Below are 21,933 nucleotides of genomic sequence, written 5' to 3' on the forward strand. Positions count from 1 at the left end.
TGTTACAGGAGTAAGCATGTTCAGGAAAAGAGGAAAATCAATATCTAGTGCATAATCCAATGAGCTCTTTTATATTAATGAATTATGAAGAAAATATTCTAGTGAGCTTAGCCTTAGAAGCTTTAACTTAACCAATAAAGCTTACTGATATTTGTAATTTTTTCCTCTCTGATTCTGAGATTTAAAAAGAAAATAGGACTTTTTGGTATTAAAACATAAGAACACTATAGAAAAATTTGGAAATGGAAAAAAGTAAAAAAAAAAAAAAATTATGTGACTCCCCACAACTCTAACATCATGGATAACAGCATGTTGTTAGTAACTATATCATCAAGTGGCTATAAGGCAAATTACTTAACCTTTTTCTTAGTTTAAAATTATTCAAGTTGTTTGCAACTCTTAACGATTATAATGCCCATGATGATTAATGCACATTTTTCTGTATTTAATATTATGCCCTTAGGATAGCTTCTTAGAAGTAGAATTACTGAGTCAAAGAGTATACATATTTTGATGACCTTTGATATATGTTGCCAAATTTATTTCCAAAGACATCTAATAATCAGAGCTGCTATGGTAGCTGGCTTTTACAAAATTCAAGTGAAAAACAAAATTTTAAATTTCCATCATCTCTTTTCCATTCTAAAAATCTTCAAAGTCTAGAACTCTGTTACAGTGAATGTTTCTGGCTGACCGTATTTTTAATTCTCTGGTTAATAACTTAGATAAATTAAAGAGATAAACCGATCAGTGTAGTATATATCAATATGGAATAAAGCTGTGCTAAGGGGAAAAAAATGTCTCATGCTCAAAGGGCTAAATTTTGAGTCCCTCTTTTATATTTGGTTTGGTTTGGGATGCAGAATGAGTCCAGTGGTGTGCTGATAAATGTTTAATAACTGGCTCTCCGTGGGGGGAAAAGCCATTTGCCAGCTTTGATGGTGTAGGTACTCTCACCATGTAAACAACTTAAATGTTGTCGAAGTGAGGGAAAGTTGAGTAATTGCAGTGTAGCCACTTGGTGACATAATGACAAAAGATATACAAAGCTACCGTCTGTGGTATTTTAGAATGGTGGGAATTAACATGATTTTTTTTTAACAGATTTTAAGCTACCAAAATGTCGACTGGCTTGCAAAATTTCTGAAAATTTAACAAACAGTAGCTTTAGCACACTGCTGGATGAGCCATTCCTCTTTGGTTACAATTATTTCCTGCAGTTCTGAGAGATCTTGAATGCATGTTATCCACATCTCTTTTAAGGAGACATTAAGTTCATATTTATAAAAGACATTCAGTTCCTTGGGGAGAGAACGTTTTATTAAGTTCATTTAAATTCATACACTCTCAGTTAGTAATCTGCAGTGTTTCACACGATAGAATCCACTCGAGGGCTGTTCTTAATGAGTTATGCGTTGACACCAGGAAAAAGGCCGGATTACCCTAGTAACTACAGCCTCTAAGTTTTTATTATTTCCTTATTTGCTTTAATCATTAAAAGCAAACAGGAGAAATGTGTGGTTCAAAACCACAGAGTAAGGAGGTTGGTTGTCCTGTGTGCTCATCCAGAAAGAACTTTCTGAAGGAGAATCCCCAAAAGAGTGTGGAGCAGTGGGGGCAGCTTCACCAGAATATTGAATAAGTAACTGCACTGAAGGACCCTCTTTGTATGTTTAAGTACTACAGATTTCATTAAAAATATTAGCCAGATAATGTAGTAATTTTAGGATTAGCCAATATTTTTTTTCTTTTTTTTTTTTTTTAAAGATTTTATTTATTTATTTGACAGAGAGAGACAGTGAGAGAGGGAACACAAGCAGGCAGAGTGGGAGAGGGAGAAGCAGAGCAGAGAGCCCGATGCGGGGCTCGATCCCAGGACCCTGGGATCATGACCTGAGCTGAAGGCAGACGCTTAACGACTGAGCCACCCAGGCGCCCCATGGATTAGCCAATATTTTTTGATGCTTTCTTAGTGCTAGGCACTATTCTAAGCATTTTTCAGATTTTACCTTACCTAATTTTTTCAGGCAACCCCATGGAGTAGACCATGCCATCATTCCCGGTTTACAGATGAGGGAATAGGCCAAAGTTGAGTCACCTGACAGGTAACTCCAGACAATTAGTTGCTGAGATAGAATTTGAATTTGGGCAACCAGACGCCAGAACCTCTGCTTTTAACTTCTCCACCTCTTAATACTTTCCTTCACATTCAATCATACATCAACAGGAAATATACTTTTATGAGATCATTAAATCCGGAGATAGGCTGAAACCAAAATTATTTCTAATTTTATTTTATTTTATTATGTTATGTTAGTCACCATACAGTACATCGTCAGTTTTTGATGGAGTGATCCGCAATCCATTGTTTGCGTATAACACCCAGTGCTCCATGCAATATGTGCCCTCCTTAATACCAAAATTATTTCTGAAAACAAGACCCTTTAAGTGTTATTTTCTATGCAAATAGCATTTCTTGAGCTCTGCTGGAAATTCTTAGACCAAGATAAGAATAGCGGAAGTGACTTTGCTTGGGGACTTCTCCTTAACTGGTGGCAGCTTAGAAGGAAGGAGCCTAGCGGAAGACTGGGAAAGATGAAGGCCTCAGATCAGAGAACAAAGCCCACCTATTTCTCTTTTCCAGGGCTTCTATAAACGCACCCCAGACTACCTTCAGATCAGAGAATGGAAGCGGATGGGCTGCTTTCCCGTTCCCATGGTTCACTCCACCTTCCTAATTGACCTCAGGAAGGAGGCCTCTGACAAGCTGATGTTCTATCCCCCGCACCAGGACTATACCTGGACCTTTGATGACATCATCGTCTTTGCCTTCTCCAGCAGGCAAGCAGGTACTGGTTGTGTTCAGTTGTCCTGTCACCATGGAAACACTGCAAATAACCAGGTCCTCTGTTTTGTGCATCTTCGTATAAAACAGACCTATATAAAACTTTTCTTTCAGGTAGTATTAGAGACCATTTTTTTGCCATTCAGGACCCTCTGTTGCTGTCTCTGTGAACACCAATGACCCAGAGCCAGGGCTGGCCCCTCCTCAGAAATCCACTCTCCTTTTTTTTGAGTGCTGGGGAGACCGTGCGGGTGGTAGCCGCCATGAGCAGGTGATTGCTTCTCTCTGGGGCCGCTGCATCATTTTGTTCACTATAGGAATTTTTTATTAATTGGGAAACTGTGACAGAAGCCCAAAACAACATTGGCAAAGACCCCAGACTTTAAAAATAGAAGTTTATCTCTTCTTAAAAAAGTCTGAGCTGGCAGAGTGACACTGTTCCCCAGAGTTTTCAGAGCCCCTGGCTCCTTCTCTGTTGCTTCTTCATCCTCCATGAGTATTGTCTCTAATTGGATGACCCAAGACATCTCATCGGTATGGATGCATTCTAGCCAATGAGTAAATGCTGGGAGGGAAGGGCCCTCCTTCATTTAAGGACTTGAACATGTCACTTCCATGCATATCCCCTTAGCCAGAATTTAGTCACAGGTCAACTCGTAGCTGGAAGCAGGGCTCAGAATGTACTCTTTATTCTATGCAGTCTAGAGCCCCAGTTCTCTTACTCTAAAGGAGGAGGGGACAGATCTAGGGAGGCGACCAGCAGTCTCTGCCACAGTCCCCATGGAAGGAAAGGCAGAGCCAGAGCCTTTCAAGAACCACTGGGAAGCGTTTCCGGTGGGGCCCGTAGGCTTTTTGAGGAAGACGAGTCAGTAGGAGGGTAAGTGATTTCTCTTGTGTCACCTTGCACATGCCATCAGGGAGGCTTTCATTCACTATGGCAACTCAGCAGGAAGATACATGACATTCCTAAAGCAAAGCTGTATTCTCAACATCATTCAGACCTTCCTGAGAGAAGTCAGTTCCCATTATCCATGAGCCAGAAACATGTCATTTCACCACTAGCAAAAATGAGCTCAGAAACCAGGCAGATGGTGAATAAACTCATGTGGCCATATACATTAGTGGGGATGAGATCAGGACCCCAGGCAGCTGAGGCAGGTTGCTGGCAGGTGAGAATGTTAATACAAACTCAAGCTACAGCTCACACATCAGGCCATCTTCAAAGCCATCGGTGTGCCACTCATCAGTTGTAGACTTGGTAGGAATGAGAATATCTGGTGGAAATGTAGAAGGCTGATTATTTTCCCTTGGCTGCTAGAGCCATTTAGACCCTTGGGCCAGGTGTAGGCATTCTCGAGCCCCGTGTCAGGGCAAAAGCAGGGTTCCTATCCTCATCTGGATTGAGAGTTTCTTTTAACTCGGTCTGTGATTTGCTCTGACTTCTCCAGGATGAGAAGCACACTTGGGACCTTGTCATTCCTTTTGGTTGCGCCAGTCCCTTTGGTTCCGAGCCTGCAGTAAGGATGTTCCAAGAAAGTGAACTCTTCACAATTACAATAATGGTCCTTGCCTAACAGAGCCCTCTCTGATAGTCAGCGCATAAGGTATTATTGTGACCCATGCACTCAATTATTAGGATATATTTTTTTAAACCAAGAACTGGATTTGGGGCTGGAAGAGTGACACAGGCTGGATAGGAATTTTTTAGCTCTGTCCCTTCCTTGGCCTGTTCACTCAGATTTCATTTTTTCTGAGTCAGACTCCCATAGGCTTTCCCAGCACATTGCAAACAGATGGATAGGCCCAAAGCTGTTTGGTGATTCAACTAGGGAGAGAAGAGGTAGAAAAGAAAGGAGAGGAAATCAGTATTCTAGGCCTTGCCTTCATGCCTGGTATCGTGTTAGGCTCCGTGTTACTTGGGGAGATAAAGTCTTTGCATGTGGAAACATGAGTAGTAGTTGTGAAGCAGGGAAAGCTGAGGGTCACACTGGCGGTATAAGCCACGCACCCATCAGGGGGCAAGCAGGAAAGAATCACTGTCATTTGGGGGAAATGAAAGAGCTTTCCTGACAGCCCTGTGGCTTCAAGGTGACACTTAAACTTCTCTTGAAGTATTTCCAGGAGAGACAAGAATGAGCCTGGGAGTCCTGTGCAGCCCATGGAAGCTTTGGTGATCCAAAGCAAAGCACTCCACTCCTCCCTTGATGAAAGATGATTTGCGTTCTCTTGTTCTCACTCTGTGAATCTCCCTAGCTGTGTTTCCTCCACTGAAGCATCATTTGTTAAATGTCCAACAGGCAATTAAGGGTCTGCAGGTACCCGGCAGGACCGTCTCACTGCAGACCTTGATCCTTAACCTTTCACCTCAGACTCCAGTCATTGCCACATGCGGGTTGATGAGTGAGAGGGGCAATCCAAGTGTGCTGGTGCGCTGGGGTGTGGCTGCTGATCTAGTCCCCGAGGAGAGCACAGGGTCATAGGCGAGTCTCTGAGGCTATAATGGAAGCCAAGGTCAGGAGTTCGCTTCCCATTGTGGCCAGAGGTGTGGGCTCTGTATCCACAGGAGTCATCTCTGGCGCTGGCCAGTCATCTTCCGAATGTCTGCTGTTGAGTCAAAGAAGGCAAGCGATGTGGGTGATGGGCAGGCAGACCTGTCTCCTACATGGCATTGGTAGTAATCAAAGCGCCTCCCGTGTGTGAGAACGGCAACTCGGAGTTACTGCTGGTTCTGAGACGTGGCGTCGGAACCCTAGGCAGATAAGAAAATACTTGGCTTTGGCTCTTTAGGGACAAAGGTTTCATGCTAATGACTTACTGTGTGACCTTGGACAAGTCATAGCCCTCCTGAATCGGACTTGTCATCGCCAAGATTAAAAATAAGCATATCAATTTGCCGTGTTAAGGTACTATGTGCGAACAAGGAAATGTCGGATATTTTCACAAGTACAGAGCTTTGAGGTATAGTTTCAGTTACCAATCTTTTCCAAAGGGAAAGAAAATTGTTTTCTCCAGAAGTAGGTTTCACTGAGAGTACCAGTTTCCTTTATAGACTTTAACTAATGATCAACACATTTCCTTTTCAAATGTTTATGTTTTTATCAAATTCTCCATGTATGTAGTTGAAAGAGTTAAAAGAGTCCTCCAAGATTTATTATAAAATTAGAAGTCCCCTACACATCACCCCCTTGTACCTCATTTCCCTCTTCTAGAAGACAGACACTTTTATCTCTAACAGGTGATGGTAGATGTGTAATATTATATCCGTGTTTCTAAATAATATGCTCGTGTTGCTACTTCTTGATTCCCTGGTTTTGCTTGAGGCATTATCTACTGAGTGTCCACTACAGAAGATGAGGAGTTAGCTCTCTCCCCTCCCTTTGCTCCCTCAGTGCGAACACGGTCTTCCCAACACCCTGCCCTCTTGATAGAATTACATGGTGATTTAAGATAGATCATGGGCAGTGCTTTTGTTGTTCGAGTTGTACGAACCTAATTCCAGGCTGAGCCACTTACAGACTATGCTTAGTTTGCCTTCCATATTTAACTTAAAAGTGCCCCCCCTTTTCTTGCTTAGTTTTATTATTCCAAATACGATCCCAAACTAAGCCCTAGTTGTCTAAAACCTCTCTTAGAATGATCCACTTTTTCAGATGTTCTTTTTGCACGTTTGTGAAGATGTCTCTCCTGGAGCCTTCCGATACTTGCATCTGAGTGGTGCCACACCAATCGACCCCAACCCGGGATGCCCTTCTCTCCCTTCCTCCCTCCCACATGGGCGCCCCTGTCAATTATGTCCCAGGTCTCCCTTGTTTTCTGTGATCCACCCCCTCCTCTTCTCCTTCCCCTTACTCTTCCCCCTTCTCTTTCTCCCGCATCATCCGGTCACTTTTTGAGAAAGTGCGATGGTAAGTAAACACTTAGGACCTTGCATGTGTGAAAACGCCTTTCTTGTCCCTCCATATTTGATGGACACCTTGGCTAAGTCTAGCCTCATCTCCCCTTTTTACTGAAGCTTTGGAAAGGGGAATGGTAAAATGATTTACCTAATTAGGCTCAAGAGGCAACCGAAACATGAAATCACTTGCCTTTCATTTCCTAATCGCATCATGACTTTGCAAGAGGCTACATTTTGGTTCGAAGTTCCTCCAAAGGATCATGTAGGCAAACAGCAGAGTTAGTGAGTTCACTTGGTGAAGCAAGAGAAGGGACAGCACGTGCTGGAGCAGCCCTGGTTTGAGCCAGATTCAGTAAAAAGGAGGATAAAGGCCCTTTTCTTTCCCCTGTTCTTCTCTGTTAATGCCGTGAGACAGCTTCACCTGATTTGGCAGGTGATATAGCTGACTGGAGGAAATTTCATCTGCACAACATAGAGAAGCCACTATGCAGGTAATTCTGTCTCTGGAAAGCATAGATGATTACAGCAATTAACCAGTCAGAAGCTTGGACCCATGGACCAGTGCGTGGCAGACTCATCCTTTTCATTAGGATTAATTCATTAATCCTATAAATTAATCCCATTAATTTCATTAATCTTTTCATTAGGCGGGACTGTCAATTGTTGGATCTCTATGAGACCATCTGATTCCTATATTCCTAGCTGTCTGGTTAAACAGAGATGCTCTACAACTCTTGGAGTTAGCCATCTGGGGCCTGGAAACCCAGTGTTGAATACAAGAGGGCTGGGGCATTTTTCTGGTATTGTCACACTGAAGGTTCTTACTAGGACTTGAAATGCAGACTCTTTTGTCCCTTTATGAATCTGTTAGACAAGTTTCACGTCTGTTGGTTGACTCCAAATCCATGCTTGCTAAGAGAAGAAATAAAACCATGGAGAGCCATGGAGAATTCTAAATTTCCTTTGTTTTTTGTTCTCCCTATGCCTAGATTTAGCTTTAATAATCTGTCAGCCTCGCAGGGTTTTCCTGTTTGCTTTCATATCAAATGTGGATTTTATTCCTCATTTTCTTGTTATTTCCTGTAGGCGGATTACAGTGTTCCATTCTGTTCTCTGGAATGGGAATTCCTTGCCTCCTTTTGATTCCTTCAAGCCTTTAGTGTTCATTTCAGACCACGAGTATGCTTTTTCTTTGGAAAGAAAAAAAATCAATTTCCTCTGAGCTGAAGAATGGCCCACGGTTTTTATTAGCCCCCAACGCTGTGTTAAATTTTCTTAATAAAGAGCATTTTTGAGGTCTACAGACAGCGTCTGAAACAACTACTGTTCAGTTTCAGTGCCAAACTCAGCTTCAGCCACAGTCCAAGCTTTTTTTTTTTTTCCCCTTAGTTGTCTCTAGGGAACTAAGAACTGTGTTTTCTGATTGGTTGCTTTTGTTGCTCTCTTGGGTCCTCAGGCATCCAGATGTACCTCTGCAACCGAGAGCACTATGGCTACCTGCCCATCCCCCTGAAGCCCCATCAGACCCTGCAGGAGGACATTGAGAACCTCATCCATGTGCAGATAGAAGCAATGAGTGAGTGATCCCGGAGCCTTTTGTTCCCTTGCCACCGTGACCATACCAGCCACTCCTCCCCTCTCCCAGGACTGAGATCTCACAGCCACCAGTCTGCCTTGGCTGAAACATTCATTTGTTCATTCATTCTTAAACTTCTCCTATGCAACATACCAATATGACAAGGTCTGCCCTTAGGGAGCTTCCAATCCAGGTGCCAAAGCTGGGTACACAGTAAATACATCTCACACAAGGTCATAAGGGCTAGAATGGTGTTTTGTGGTGTGGACTTAAACTCTAAACTTTTACTGCTTTCTAATTATATGATTTTGGAAAAGCAATCTAACCTTAGTTGTGAAATGGAGATAAGAACTTAGGGCTTGGGGGCAAATTCTCCATGATATATATCAGAAGTCCAATAACGATAATTATGATTTCAACTTAATAATAGCTTATCATGTAACAGATACAAGGCTAAGCACTTTTTGTCCATAGTCTCATTAATCCTTACAACATTCAATGAAAGGGTTTTTATTATCCCCATATCACAGATGAAGAAGTAGAGTGTCAGCAACTTGCCCTAGATCACTTTGCTAAACAAATGACAGGTTGGGACTTGAACCAGTCTTGCAATCTGCAAAGCTCATGTCCTTAAACATGGCATCCTTATTGCCTCTGTGTCTAGCATGATGTCAGAATCGGTAAATGCTCAATAATCAGTCACCATACTAATTATGGTGTATAATGTGCAGTGGTGGCTAAAGGAGAAGGTAATGGATAAACCCTGCCTGGAAGGATGTTGGAAATGGCTTCCCAAAGGACGGAATATTTGCACTTCATTTTCACGCAGCATCTGAGAAATTCTGTTATTCGTCACTGGAGTGTAGGATGTGTGTGTGTGTGGGGGGGCAATGGGGATGACTGGGGAGGCACAGCAGGAAGTGAGGCTGGAAAGTGGGCAGGAGCCCAGCCAGAAGGACCTCTAATGTATATAAGAAGGTGTTTGGACTTTTCCTGAAAGGAGGGGAGCTCTTAAAGAGATTTTTAGCAGAGAAATGTCTGATTGAAATCTGGATTTAGAATGGTTTCTCTCACGGTAAGAGAAGTATGGCTGGAGTAGGGTGGGGCAGGGGATGGCTGGGCTCAGGCCAGAGGTGAAGAGGACATTTGGACATGACATGGTAAACTAGGCAAGAGATGGTGAGGATACGAGCTAGGGCAGGACCAGGGGGAATGGAGAGGAAGGAAGTGATTAAGAGAACCTCGTGACATAGGCTTGAAGGGACTCAGCCAAGAGTCTGTGGCTGAGCAAAAGGAAGCAGAGAAAAACTTCTAAGTTCTGACTTGAGTGCTTTGGAATCATTGTAGGAGCTTTAAATGGTATAGAGCATGCAGAATAAAGGGGACGTTTGCAAAGAAAAATCATGAGTTCATTTTTAGACCCACTGGGTTGCCTGAGAATATCTATTTCTTGCTTCCCACCTTCAGACAGTAAATGCCTTGTTCATCATATTTGTCTCAAAGTATAGTCCTTTGCCTGTCACCTAGTAGGCACCCAGTAAATATTTGTTGAATAATTGAATGAATAAATGAGTGAATGAGTTTAGGTTGAAATGTCTAGTGAAGAGATGGAGAGATGAATCTATCAAGCCTAAAGACTTGAGTTGAGATTCCATCAACAAGATAATGTGACATCCCAGAATTTCAATAAAACAGGAGTGTGAGATGTGGAAGGAAGTTCAAGTAAGATAAAGACTGGAAGTCCAATGGATTTTTCAGCTAATGCCCATAACAAGGATGGTTTCGAAAAGGCTGAATCAGAATTCAAAGTGTTTGAGAAGTAACTAAGAAGCAAGGAAATAGAGAAAAAGGAGAGTTTTTTTTTTTTTTTTAAAGAAACATAGTTGGGACCCGAAGGTAAGAAAGACAGTAATAATTTAAAAGATTCATCTGAAGATTCCTTTAAATAGCAGGCTCTCCTACTGTATTTATATAAGCTTCTGTTTGCAAAATATCAGTCAGCTCAATATGCCCAGAGCACATCAGTGGTGCTGAGTAAAGTACGTCCATAGACTATACTTGGGATGAGGAGAGGAGCACTCCTACCATGACAAGCTTTGCATGCTGATGTGCATGACAGTTTGTAAGCCCTCCAGTCTTTCCTCATCTCAGTGTCCCTGGGTTTGAAAAAAGCAACAAGAGATACTATTGCTCTCTAAGTATATAGAGAATAATAGGGATAATGAACAAAAAATCCAGCCTTCCATGGTGGGGGGGGGGGGATGAGAATTGAATAAGGAGCTAGTTCATTGAGACAGTATTTCTTGAACCAGCCCTTAGGAATTTCTTTTGTGAATTTCTTTAATACATACTGTTTCTGCCTATTGTCTATGTTCTAGACAAGGGCAGTATCTTACTGCCTTTTATCCCAAGCACCTAGCACAGTGCATGATATATGGTTGCTACCAAACAAATAGTTGCTGAATGTATGACCAAACAAGTGAAAGAACAAGTAAGGGAACACATGAAAACTGTATTGCAAAGAGCACTGAACCTGAATCCAAAATAATGAATTTCAACCCAAGCTCTGTCACTTAGGAAGGGGGAATTCACCTCTTGGAGCTTTATAAAGTTCCTTTATCTGTGGAGTGAGGATAATAGCACTTACTTTGCAGGGATAGGAGAGGCAAATAAAATAATGGACATCAACTCCATAAAATATTGAAGTGTTGTGGTTATTAGGACTCAGTTTGACCCTTGGTAATGTGCGTCCCCTTATCACCCCTGTTTCATCGCCATCAGACTTGACTCCAAGTATATGGCAGCTCAGAGAGGGACGGTGAGAGCCTTGCCTTCTCTTGTTTCCCCCCATAGAACTGAAAGCACAGAAGCTTCTCTGTACATAGAAACACACACATTGTCAATAAAGTTATTAATTATTATAAATTACAATCATGCACAACACCATGCTATGTACGTAGAATTCATCTGAAAAGAACTTGTAATTTATAGCTGTCATTATTGATCTCCCAGTGCATACCAACTCTAATCTTAGGCACTTTATATATGGCATTTTATTTAATTCTTGCATTTACCTTCTTTAGTTATAATTTTGTTAAAATTTCAGATTCTGAATTTTAAAAAGTAGAACATAATTGGAGTAAGAAAAATGATTAGAAAAATAAACCTTTGAGGGTAATAATGCAGAAATACAGACGGAGGCCACTGTAGGATTAAGAAAAGGATTAATCATGAAATCATATCTGTCAAGTGTCCTCAGGAAAGATGAGCCAGATGTTAAAACATTTTGCACAGCATCTGGAATCTGGCTGCTAATAGACTATCCCAATTGCAGCATTAGAACAAGAATTATATTTATGTACAAACATTGAATGCCTTCCTACAATCTGTGAGTCACTCTATGAAGGATTCAAAACACTTTACAGCCAATTCTCTGTTTTGGGTGTACCTATTTAACTGGAGACACAGGACAACCATTAAAAGATCCCAATAGTGCAGTACAGTGCTTTGTAAGAGGAGCACATATAAGACCGGTTGGAATTTGGAATAGGGAGAAATTGCTGTGGGCAGGTGTGTTCTAGGAGAGTCCACCAAGCCCTGGTGGTTCTCAAGCTGGGCTTTGCTAGAAGTTTAAACAGAAGGAGTGATACAGTGAGGGCACTATAGGCAGAGGAAACAGACTGAGCAAAGATACCATCCAAAAAGCATTCTCACCCTGGAAGAGAGTTGGCTTTGAATAGTAGAAGCAAATAAACTTTGAGGGTTAGGGTGGCTTAATTGTTGTGGCCCTTGAATTGCCCAGCTAAGGCAGAATGCCCATCCTGAAAGCAATAAGGAAGCAAGGAAGATTTTAGAAGAGAGTCAGGCTGTAAGTACTGATTAAACACTTACTATATTCCATGGATCGTTCAAGATGCTGGAGATACAACAGTGAGCAAAATCAGCAGAAGCTTCACCAAGGAATTTATGTTCCAACACAGAGAGATAGACAATCTACCAAGGGAGCAGCCACATGAATACTTGGGTGAAGAGTGTTCCAAGTAGGAAGAACTGCAGGGGTGCCTGGGTGGCTCAGTCAGTTAAGTGTCTGACTCTTTTTTTTTTTTTAAGATTTTATTTATTTATTTGAGACAGAATGAGAGAGAGAGAGAGAGCACATGAGAGGGGGGAGGGTCAGAGGGAGAAGCAGGCTCCCCGCCGAGCAGGGAGCCCGATGCGGGACTCAATCCAGGGACTCCAGGATCATGACCTGAGCCAAAGGCAGTCGCTTAACCAACTGAGCCACCCAGGTGCCCAAGTGTCTGACTCTTGATCTCAGCTCAGGTCTTGATCTCAGGATCATGAGTTCAAGCCCTGCACTGGGCTCCACGCTGGGCAGGGAGCCTACTTAAAACAAAACAAAACAAAACAACAACAACAACAACAACAAACCCCAAAAAACTACAAAGGTTGTTAGGAGAGATTGTGATGCTCCAAGAACAACAGGCCAGTGTGGTCAGAGTACAGAGGAGTTGAGTAGAAGGCAATGAGGTCATGAAGGAAGATGTGTCCAGATCAAGCAGAGCCTTGCGGCCACAGCAAAAAATTCAGATTTTATTTTAAGAGTAATGGGATAACATGTGGGGTGGGGCGGGGGGAGTGGCATGATGTGATGTATGCATTCAGAAAGATTACTCAGTCTGTGGTGTGGACATCTGAGTATAGGAGGAGCAGTTCCTCTCTCTTGGTGAGAGAAGATGGTGGTTGGGATGCAAGATGTAGCAGGGAGGTGATGAGAAGCAGATGGAGTTAGGATATATTTTGTTGGTAGAGCCAACAGGACTTACAGAGACCTGGATGCAGCCAACAAAGGAAAGGAAGGAATCCAGATGACACCAGGATTTGGGCCTGGAATACCCTTTAATGAAATAGGAAAATATTTGGGGAGGGAAGTTTTGGTCATGTAAGCTTACGATATTTTTAAAACATCTCAGTGAAGAAGTTCAGAGATATTTGGATATGAGTCTGGAGTTCAGGGTCGATACTCCAGCTGGAGACAGACATTTGAAAGTCATCAGCATTAAAAGGACATTTGAAGTCATGGAACAGTGCAAACTTGTTTAGTAAAAGATCATAGAAAGAGAAGAGGGGAGGGAACAGGACAGATCCCTGGGGGAGACAAACAGCCAAGAAGCTAAAAGGAAAAATTGAGAAGTGTCTCAGGAAGGAGCCAGCTGTGGCTGAGAAGTCCAGTAACATGAGGATAGGGAATTTAACATTGGTTCTGTCAAGATAAAGATCTGTGATGACCTTGATAAGAGCTACTAGGGTGCAATAATGGGGACACAAGCCCACTGGAGTAGGCCAAAGGGAGGACAATGGGGAGTTGAGAAAGCGGAAGCTTGTTGAGATGGCGATAGAGAAATAGGATGGTGGCCGAAAGGGAAGGAGAGATCAAAGGAGAAGTTGTTCTGTGTTGTTTTTTAGCATATTCATATACCAACAAGATTTTAGCATATTCATATACTAACAAGAAGGATTCAGTGTATAAGGAGAACCAGATGATGTAGAGGAGAAGAAGGCAGTTGTGAGGCTGAAGTCCTTGAGAAAACAAGAGGCGTTGTAATCTAAGACAGTATTGGAGAAGTTGTCCGAGGTGGGAACAGAGAGGCTTCTTCCACCCTAGCAGATGGGAAGGAAGAATGTGTAGGTACAGATGCAGCTGGGTTTGTGGACTTGAGGTGGAAGGAAAAGCCAGGTCTACTTTGACTATTTTTTTTTATGAGGTATGTAGTCCATCAGCTTGAGAGAGATGCTGGAGGTGCCAGGAAAGAGGACAAGGCATAAAACAGATAGCTCGGAGAGTGGGAAAGTAAATTTACTATGGAAGCATAGCTGCATCATTTGGCAGTGTCGAGTGCCAATGTGACATCTGTGGTTGTAATTTTAAAGTGATTCAGTCAACACAATTGTGTGAATTTCTCTTGCAGTATTCTTGGGGCTGAGTAAGTGGATAATCAAGTTTAAGCAGGATTGGGATTTTACCAAGCAAGATCAGTGGAAGCAGATCAAGAGTCTTTACAAGGGGTGGTTAGAGCGCTAGCCCAAGAAATCTAGGTTGGATACCGATGGACATGAGTACATGAAAGAGGTGATGGAGGCAGACATGGTAGTGGGTCACTGAAAGAATGATTGTTAGTACAGGACCTAGCAGCCCCGTTGTCAGGTGGATCACCATGCGGATGCTAAAGTTTGAAGAATGATGGCAGGAACAACGAGATTGTGAGCCAAAGGCTGTCATCATCAGTGGCTGAGGGGGGCATGGCTACGGGGCAGAGGGTGCTAACTTACACTTCAAAGAAGCTGGGGGTTTTGAGGGATGAAAGGGAAACAGTTTGGGAGTGAATTGGAGGAGATAAGAAAAATCAGCTTCTACTCTGGCGGGTGAAAGAGAAGCAGTGTCCTCCAAGGAAAGCCAAATTTTAGTTAAAATAAAAAGGTAAAGAGACATTCAGAGAAAGTAAGAGACTAAAAATGTCAAAGAGCTGATGAATTACAGACTGGAGTTTCAGAGAGCAGAGTGAGGAGCTGGGGTGGGGTGGGAGACGGGGTGTAGCACCAGCTAAGGAGCACAGGAAGCACTCTGCCCATCATTCTACATGTATCTACTCACTTCATATGTTAGGAGCTGTACAGAAAATTTGGGAATGTGCTTCCTGTACAGAAAATTGGGGGATGAATGACAGGAGGCTAGATCTTGTCAAGGTGAAAGAAGTCAATGGGTTATATAAAAGGCATGAGGGGATTGGTCTTGCAAGTCAGAGCATGAGGTGATGGGAGATCTCAGTGCCCTTCTCGGTAACAACATTCTGGAGCCATAGAATGTCATGTAAAGATTATTAAGATTATTGGACATGAAGTCGGAAGGTCTAATAATATTACCAATCACTCACTATTGGATCTTGGCACCAATTATTCCCTATTTGACCTTGGGCAAGTCTACATCTGGGTGGGTCTCAATTTCTTCATCTATAAAAACAACCAAAAGATAAATGAAGATAAATGATGTCATGAATATGAAAGCACTTAACAAATTGCAAAGTGTTGAGTGTGACTGTTGTGGTCAAGACCAGTGCTGTGCTTGAAGAAGAAGATTATTTTGACAATAGTGTGCATAACGAGTTAGAATGCAGCAAGACCAAGTGCATGAGAGTTTGAAAAATATTAAAACAGCCCAAGCATGGGGGCACCTGGGTGGCTCAGTCGGTTAAGCATCCGACTCTTTTTTTTTTTTTTTTAAAGATGTTATTTATTTATTTGACAGAGAGAGACATAGCAAGAGAGGGAACACAAACAAGGGGAGTAGGAGAGGGAGAAGCAGGCTTCCCCGCAGAGCAGGGAGCCCAATGTGGGGCTCGATCCCAGGACCCTGGGATCACGACCTGAGCTGAAGGCAGACGCTTAACGACTGAGCCACCCAGGCACCCCCAAGCGTCCGACTCTTGATTTTGGCTCAGGTCATGATCTCAGGGTCGTGAGATTGAGCCCAGCATTGGACTCCGTGCTGAATGTGGAGCCTGCTTAAGATTCTCGCCCTCTCCCTCTGCCCCTCCCCACCAGCTCATGCCCTCTCTCTCTCTTAAATAAATTAATTAATTAATAAAATTTAAAAAAACCCAGCCCAATCATGGTGAGTGAGGATCCGAGCTAGGGTGGTGGCTACAGCAATCCAAGAAGTTCAGGACAACCTCAGGATTATGATTAAATGATTATGATTTAGTTAGAATTTGGTACAAGCATGATCTCTCAGATATTTTGGGGGGCATGACTGAGCTGGCGCATTGGTACACTGCTGGATAGTGCGTGCTCCAGTGTAGACTACAGAAAAAGCAACAAGTGATGGTCACCCAGGAGCAACGACTTAGCTAACTGAGCTTCTGTGAATTCAGCCCAGTTGCCAAGACCAGCTTGATGCCAATGGCTACCAAGGACCAGCTTTGGGGGCAGGCCGAGTGGGGGTAAAAGGTTCAGGAGTCAGACTTAGGTTCAAGTACCAGCTCTATCAGCTCTGTGACCTTGGGCAAGTTGTTGAAGCCTTTGTTTCTTTATCTGTAAAAATAGGGACACTCATACTTATCCCATGGTACATGTCGTGAAAATTAAATAACTGTGATTATATATGTCAAGAGTGTAGCCCAGAGTTCAGTGGATAATAAGATCTCTATCATAGTAGTTGTGATTATTATTCCTAGGTCTTGAAACTATCCAGTAGCCAGTAAAACATATTGTCTCAATTGGTGTGGCACAGTGAGGGGCTATGTCTAGGGAGGGATTCAATGAGGGACTGATAAATTATGAACGATGGAGTCAGAAATGACCTCAACCAAAGCTGGGATATACCTGACCTTCAACTCTGATGAAGCAAAGACACATCTCTTCTCCTTGCACAGTAAATTTCTTAGGTCTAACTTGTATCATTCCCTGTCTTTCCCAGTGGCTTTGCTCTGTCTTCGGGGACAAAACCCAGACATATTTCTCATATTTTTGCTCAATGGTGGCTTTCAGAAGCCAGCCATTTGTGGCTTGTGGGGGACACTTGTCCTGTGATTGCAATGACTGCCCCTGTTTGATGGAAGCAAAATGGCTAAAAGCAGTCTCTTTGGCTGAAATGTTAAAGCCACGCAGGCCATGTGAGTGCCAAACAGAGACCAACAGCGTGAAAAGAGGAACTCAAAATATAACCCCCTCCCAACTCCAAGACCCAAGGAGGGAGAGCCAGACAGCTCCTCAAACAACATTATGAACAAAAAGGAGTTTGTATGCTAAGTTTCTTTCTCTCAAAAGCCTAACTCTGTACATGGTGGCTCTTCCATCAATATTTGTTGATTTAAAAAAAAAAATTAATGAGGAGTGGGGTGGAGCAGAAAGGAACAAAATATTCTGGGCTTCTAATGGAAACAGAAACACATGCACTGTGTATTCACAGGAATGTGACCATAGGGGTTAGGCTTGAATGAATGAGACCAACTCTTGTGTTTGGCTTAGGAAACCTGTCTCACTACCTTCTAGAACTTCACATCATTCAATCATAAGTGAAACTGGATGTCATGGTTTCTCTTTAATATCCCAGGGAAGGGTAAGTTAAACAAATAATACTCTTTGGACAGTATCTCAGTCAGAAGGATGAAGAGGTTATGCTGGGATATCAAATAGTGACAAAATCTCGCTGGCTTCCTACAGCAATGGCATTATTTCTTGCAATTCAAAGTCCGCAGTGGTCCTGGCCTCCTTCTGGGCAGCTGTCCTCCCGATATTGGCACATCATTCTAGGCTGCTTCAAATATGCGGCTTCTCCAATATCAACATCTGCTGTGACTGTTGTGGTGGGCAAGGGTGGGAATGGAAGGAGGGCTTGGAGAGCTGAGAAGTAGCAGTTCACAAGGCCATGACCAACTTCAAGGTTGAGGAAGTGATTCCTCTCATCTGCCTGGACTGGAGGAGATGGGTAATGCTGAATAGTGGTGATGGCCACCACCAACAGATCCTCAAACCACCCGAGTTACCAGCTCTCACTGTGTTTTCTTTGTATTACCCCTTTAAGGAAAACCAAATGAGTACTTTGGATTTGCAATTCCAAAAATCTTCAAGACCTTTCCAGATTCTCCACTCAGCATTGCTTCCGACCTTTCAAATGTATAGTTTGTAAAGAAAACTTTTTTTCGAGTATGAAATAAACGAATCTTTTATTACTTAAGATGCAGTGTGCCTCCCATCTGGAAATTTACCTGTTAGCCCTGTACCAAGTTTTGGGATGTGGATTGGCCCTCAAAAGCAAGTTCCTGTTAAAATAAAGGACCTTTTGCATACCTGTACAGTAAATTTCTTACTGGTCTGAATGGGATAAAAATAGTCCCAGACTAGTCCCCTTTAAAATATACAGAGAAAGCATTATTTAGGAGAAGTCTGGCCTACTTTTGAGGTCTTTCATTATGAGCCACAGTAAGTAATAGCTTAAAAGTTACTGAATTTTTACTATGTCAATTTACTGGTGGTGAGTGCTTTGCATGCAGGTCTCATTTAAATTTCACAACACCCCAAGAGATACACTTTTATTATCCTGATTTTTCACATGAAGAGACAGGCTTGGAGGGTCACTTAACTCTTCCAGACCTTCCCAGACCAAGGTTTGGACCCAGATCATCTGACTCCAGAGCCTTCACTCTTAACCGTCATCCTAGACTGACTCTCATCTCCTCTGAAAATAAGTCTTAAGGGAAATGGAGTGAATATTGCAGTCTGCGTATGAACAAGCATTCTGGAAGCCCTGGCCATCAGGGTTCTTGTGTATCCACTCAGTCCTGGAGAACTGCTGAGCAGTTATCCCCTGCCCCGGACATCCAGACTGTGTTCCTAGACACCAGGTGTGTGGATGGAATTCTGTTCCCTGAGCCTTTCACTAACAAAGCACTCTATGTGTTTCTTGTGTCTTCCAGTTGATGGTCCTCCAATGGAACCCTCCCAGTTTGTTTCAGTTGTCCCTAAATATCCAGACAAGATGGGATTTGATGAGGTAGGAAAGGTGCCCGTGTGTGCATGTGCACCCACGTGCATTATTGTGGCATGTTTACATGTTTATTTTGGAGTGTGAGCCTGATCTTACATCGGAGAGTCAGCAAAACTGGCTTGGCTGCTGAAAAGGCACCGAGGTCTTGGGAAAACAACCCAATTTGTGTCATGTCTCAGCTTTCTTATCTTAAAAAAGGAGCATTTGGGGTGCCTGGCCGGCTCAGTCAGTGGAGCATGCGACTCTTGGACTCGGGGTCGTGAATTCAAGCCTCATGTTGGGTGTGGAGCCTATTTAAAAAAATAAATAAAAATAAAAGATAAAAAAAACGAGAATCACATGTACCTGAAACTAATGTAATATTGTGTGTCAACTATATTCAAATAAATAATTTTTTTAAAAAGGTAAAAGGTAAAAACAAATTAATCATTGGGTTAGAAAGAAGTTAGTATTTAATCATGAGTGAATTTTATGTTTTTCTAGGAGCAGATACTGCTATATTTTGTAAACCTTTCTATAAAGATTCAAGGGTAAAGAGGATAATGTTTTAAGTATTAGAGGACCTTAACTTTATTCTGAGTGGATAGAAACCATTCTGGAACAGTCTGTGCTTTATTTTCTCTGTGCCGTTCTTCCATGGAAAAAGGTTGAGGGCAGGGTTGAGAGGAAAAAGAAAAAGAGAAAAAAAGAAACCTGTTGTAAAATTCTGCCTTTCAGTGGGTAAGAACTTCATAATAGCACTCCGAGGGCCATATTTAATATAAAGTTTTGATTGCATGAAGAAGGAAGCAAGAATATAAAGAGATACCTCTCTTGGTAATATACACAACAGCTACTTGGGAGTGGCCGAAGTGTGACTCCAAGTCACTGAATCCTTTGCGGGTCCCTTATGTCATGTAGCTGCTGATCAGGATTCAAGACTTTGGTCATCTAAAGAGTAGGACGGTGCCTGAGGAATCCACACACTGAGATAGAACTTTTCCATGGATTCTGGGTATGTTATAGGCCAGGCTTTGCGCTGTGTGCTCTTGCCATTGCTCCAGTGAAAGAAAAAGCCTTGCTTATCATTCTGTGCTGGGTCACACATGTCCCCAGGTACAGCCATCTAAAAGCTCCTGGGATGGGCATTGGTATTTCTTTTATAAAATTGATATGAATCTGGGCTTCAGGAATGGAAAAGAATATTTCATGAATATTAAATAGAAAGAGTTAGCAGCTATGATGTTTCCACAGAGGGCAGAATGAGAAGAGATGATTTTAATGTGGAAGAGAGGAATTAGAATAAAGTGCAAATAATTTTTAAAAACAACTGGGGCTGCAGAAAAGTTTGGTCCACACCACGCACTGTCCCAGCTTCCACATCTTACTAGAGCTGTCCTTCCCTGCAACCCTCATCAGCCTTCAGTTCTCCAGGTGAAAGAACACAAGTGTCTTCACATAGACTCATTTTTCTAGTTAAACACATTCCTATGGGGACCAAGCCGAAGGAAATCAAATGGGGCAAAACCAGGATCTTCTAGCTCTGGCCTTCCATTTGGATGGGGGTGTAAGTCCTGGGTCACCCTAGAAGTCTTTGGAAAATGCCAACTCTAGGAGGTGATACAGGTGCAGGAAATAATTAACCTGGGCTCTAGAAGAGAGATAAGATGGTGGAAAAAGGGATTTTCACAGGCCTTTCTCATTCTCCCAGAACTCCATGACCTTGTTGGTAGTGTCTGGGTTGCGTTTGGCTCTGTGGCTCTTTCTCTGTTTACTATTCACTAAGTATGAGCAAGCCGTCTGAGTTTTTCCTTCATGGCTACAATTTTTACTGCACTTGTCCTGGCAGAAGCTGGGACTGAATTATTATTTACAAAAGTCTTCCCAGACTAGAAGTCTCTGGTTTGAGGGGACTATTTGTTGTATTTCTGTTCATCTGGGGGGGGGTTGTTTGGGTTTGTTTTTGTTCTCCTGGAGTGACCTTGGGCAGCTCCATGTACACACAGGAGGAAATGCCCCTTCCTTTCCATATCTTTTAAAATTGTGGGATGAAACATGGCCCATCACACTGTGATCCTAAACAGGAAGAACGTGAAATGTAAAAGAACACAACCCATTAAGTTATGAAGTCCCAAGTAACAAGGCAAATAGAGTCACCACAGAATTATGTTTTAAAAAAAAATACTCAGGTAATCAAGAGAAGTAATGAAATCATGATGCACTGAATTCACTTTGCCCTAAATTAAGTGGATAATTTCTTTCAAGAGGACATCTTGTTTTCCCATCAGTTTCTTTGCTCAGAGCTTTACACAGGGATAGAAGTGAGGATATTTTGGAAGGAAGGGTTGAAATTTTAGTGCAGGTTTTGATCCAGTAAAACATAGAACATAGTGACGATTACATTCAGAATGACTATGTGAACCAAAGCTTCATCTCCAGTAAAGTCTGAACGCCAGGCTGGTTACAAGACATAGTTTCTTCTTTATTCTAGGCATGACATAAAGCAAGCTTTATCTAAACCACATATCATAGGCATTTTAATCTGTGTTGTACTTGCAAGATGAAGTTGTTCAACGCCCCCTTTAATGAACAAGCGAACTGGACCCTGAAGCATTCAGTGTCTTCCTCAAAGTCATCTGGTGGTTAAGTCAAGATGAAGCCAACATCATTCAACTTATTCCTATGGGTTTCTCCTTTTCCATGCTACGTGTCATCAATATTTCTTGCTGGCAGCTGAAGTCTCGTACTTTAGAGGACTAATTTAATGTTCAGAGCGAGTTTGTTACTACTTGTAGCAAAAGGACCTTGGGAATACACATATTTACCTGTAATAGCGTTCATGAGTCTTGAGGTATTTCTGTGGCTCCTTAAATCTGAGAGTAGTCAGGACTGTCTCACTCTCCATAACTCCCTGCCATGGCTTCATGATATGTATGTGTTTAGGGCAGCCATCAGGAATGTAGGGGCTAAGATGAGGGGCTAAAGATGGACCCAACCCCCTTGGGAAGGAATCTGGATGCATATTCTTGGGGACTTCATGGACTAGTATGTTGTGGAAATGATGCTTTTCCATTTCTCCCTTCCGTCAAAGGGCT

General features: G+C 42.4%; 2 protein-coding genes across 4 annotated transcripts in view; one reads left to right on the forward strand and one right to left on the reverse strand.

Moving 5' to 3' along the window:
• Nucleotides 1-21,933, forward strand: part of COLGALT2 (collagen beta(1-O)galactosyltransferase 2) — a 101,876-nt gene that overhangs the window by 64,985 nt on the left and 14,958 nt on the right. For 2 of the 3 annotated variants that reach the window (XM_081824741.1, XM_081824743.1), the window contains exons 5-7: nt 2,645-2,849; nt 8,197-8,316; nt 18,789-18,865. In XM_081824741.1, the coding sequence (XP_081680867.1) occupies nt 2,645-2,849; nt 8,197-8,316; nt 18,789-18,865 (402 nt within the window). The remainder of the gene's footprint in view (nt 1-2,644; nt 2,850-8,196; nt 8,317-18,788; nt 18,866-21,933) is intronic. The other variant, XM_081824742.1, reaches the window with a different exon arrangement.
• The window catches only part of RGL1 (ral guanine nucleotide dissociation stimulator like 1), a 329,410-nt gene that overhangs the window by 41,602 nt on the left and 265,875 nt on the right, over nt 1-21,933 (reverse strand). The gene's annotated exons all lie outside the window — the stretch shown is intronic.

This window comes from Leptonychotes weddellii, chromosome 6 (genome assembly GCF_054177405.1).
Source record: "Leptonychotes weddellii isolate Sample4059 chromosome 6, ASM5417740v2, whole genome shotgun sequence".
NCBI lineage: Eukaryota > Metazoa > Chordata > Mammalia > Carnivora > Phocidae > Leptonychotes > Leptonychotes weddellii.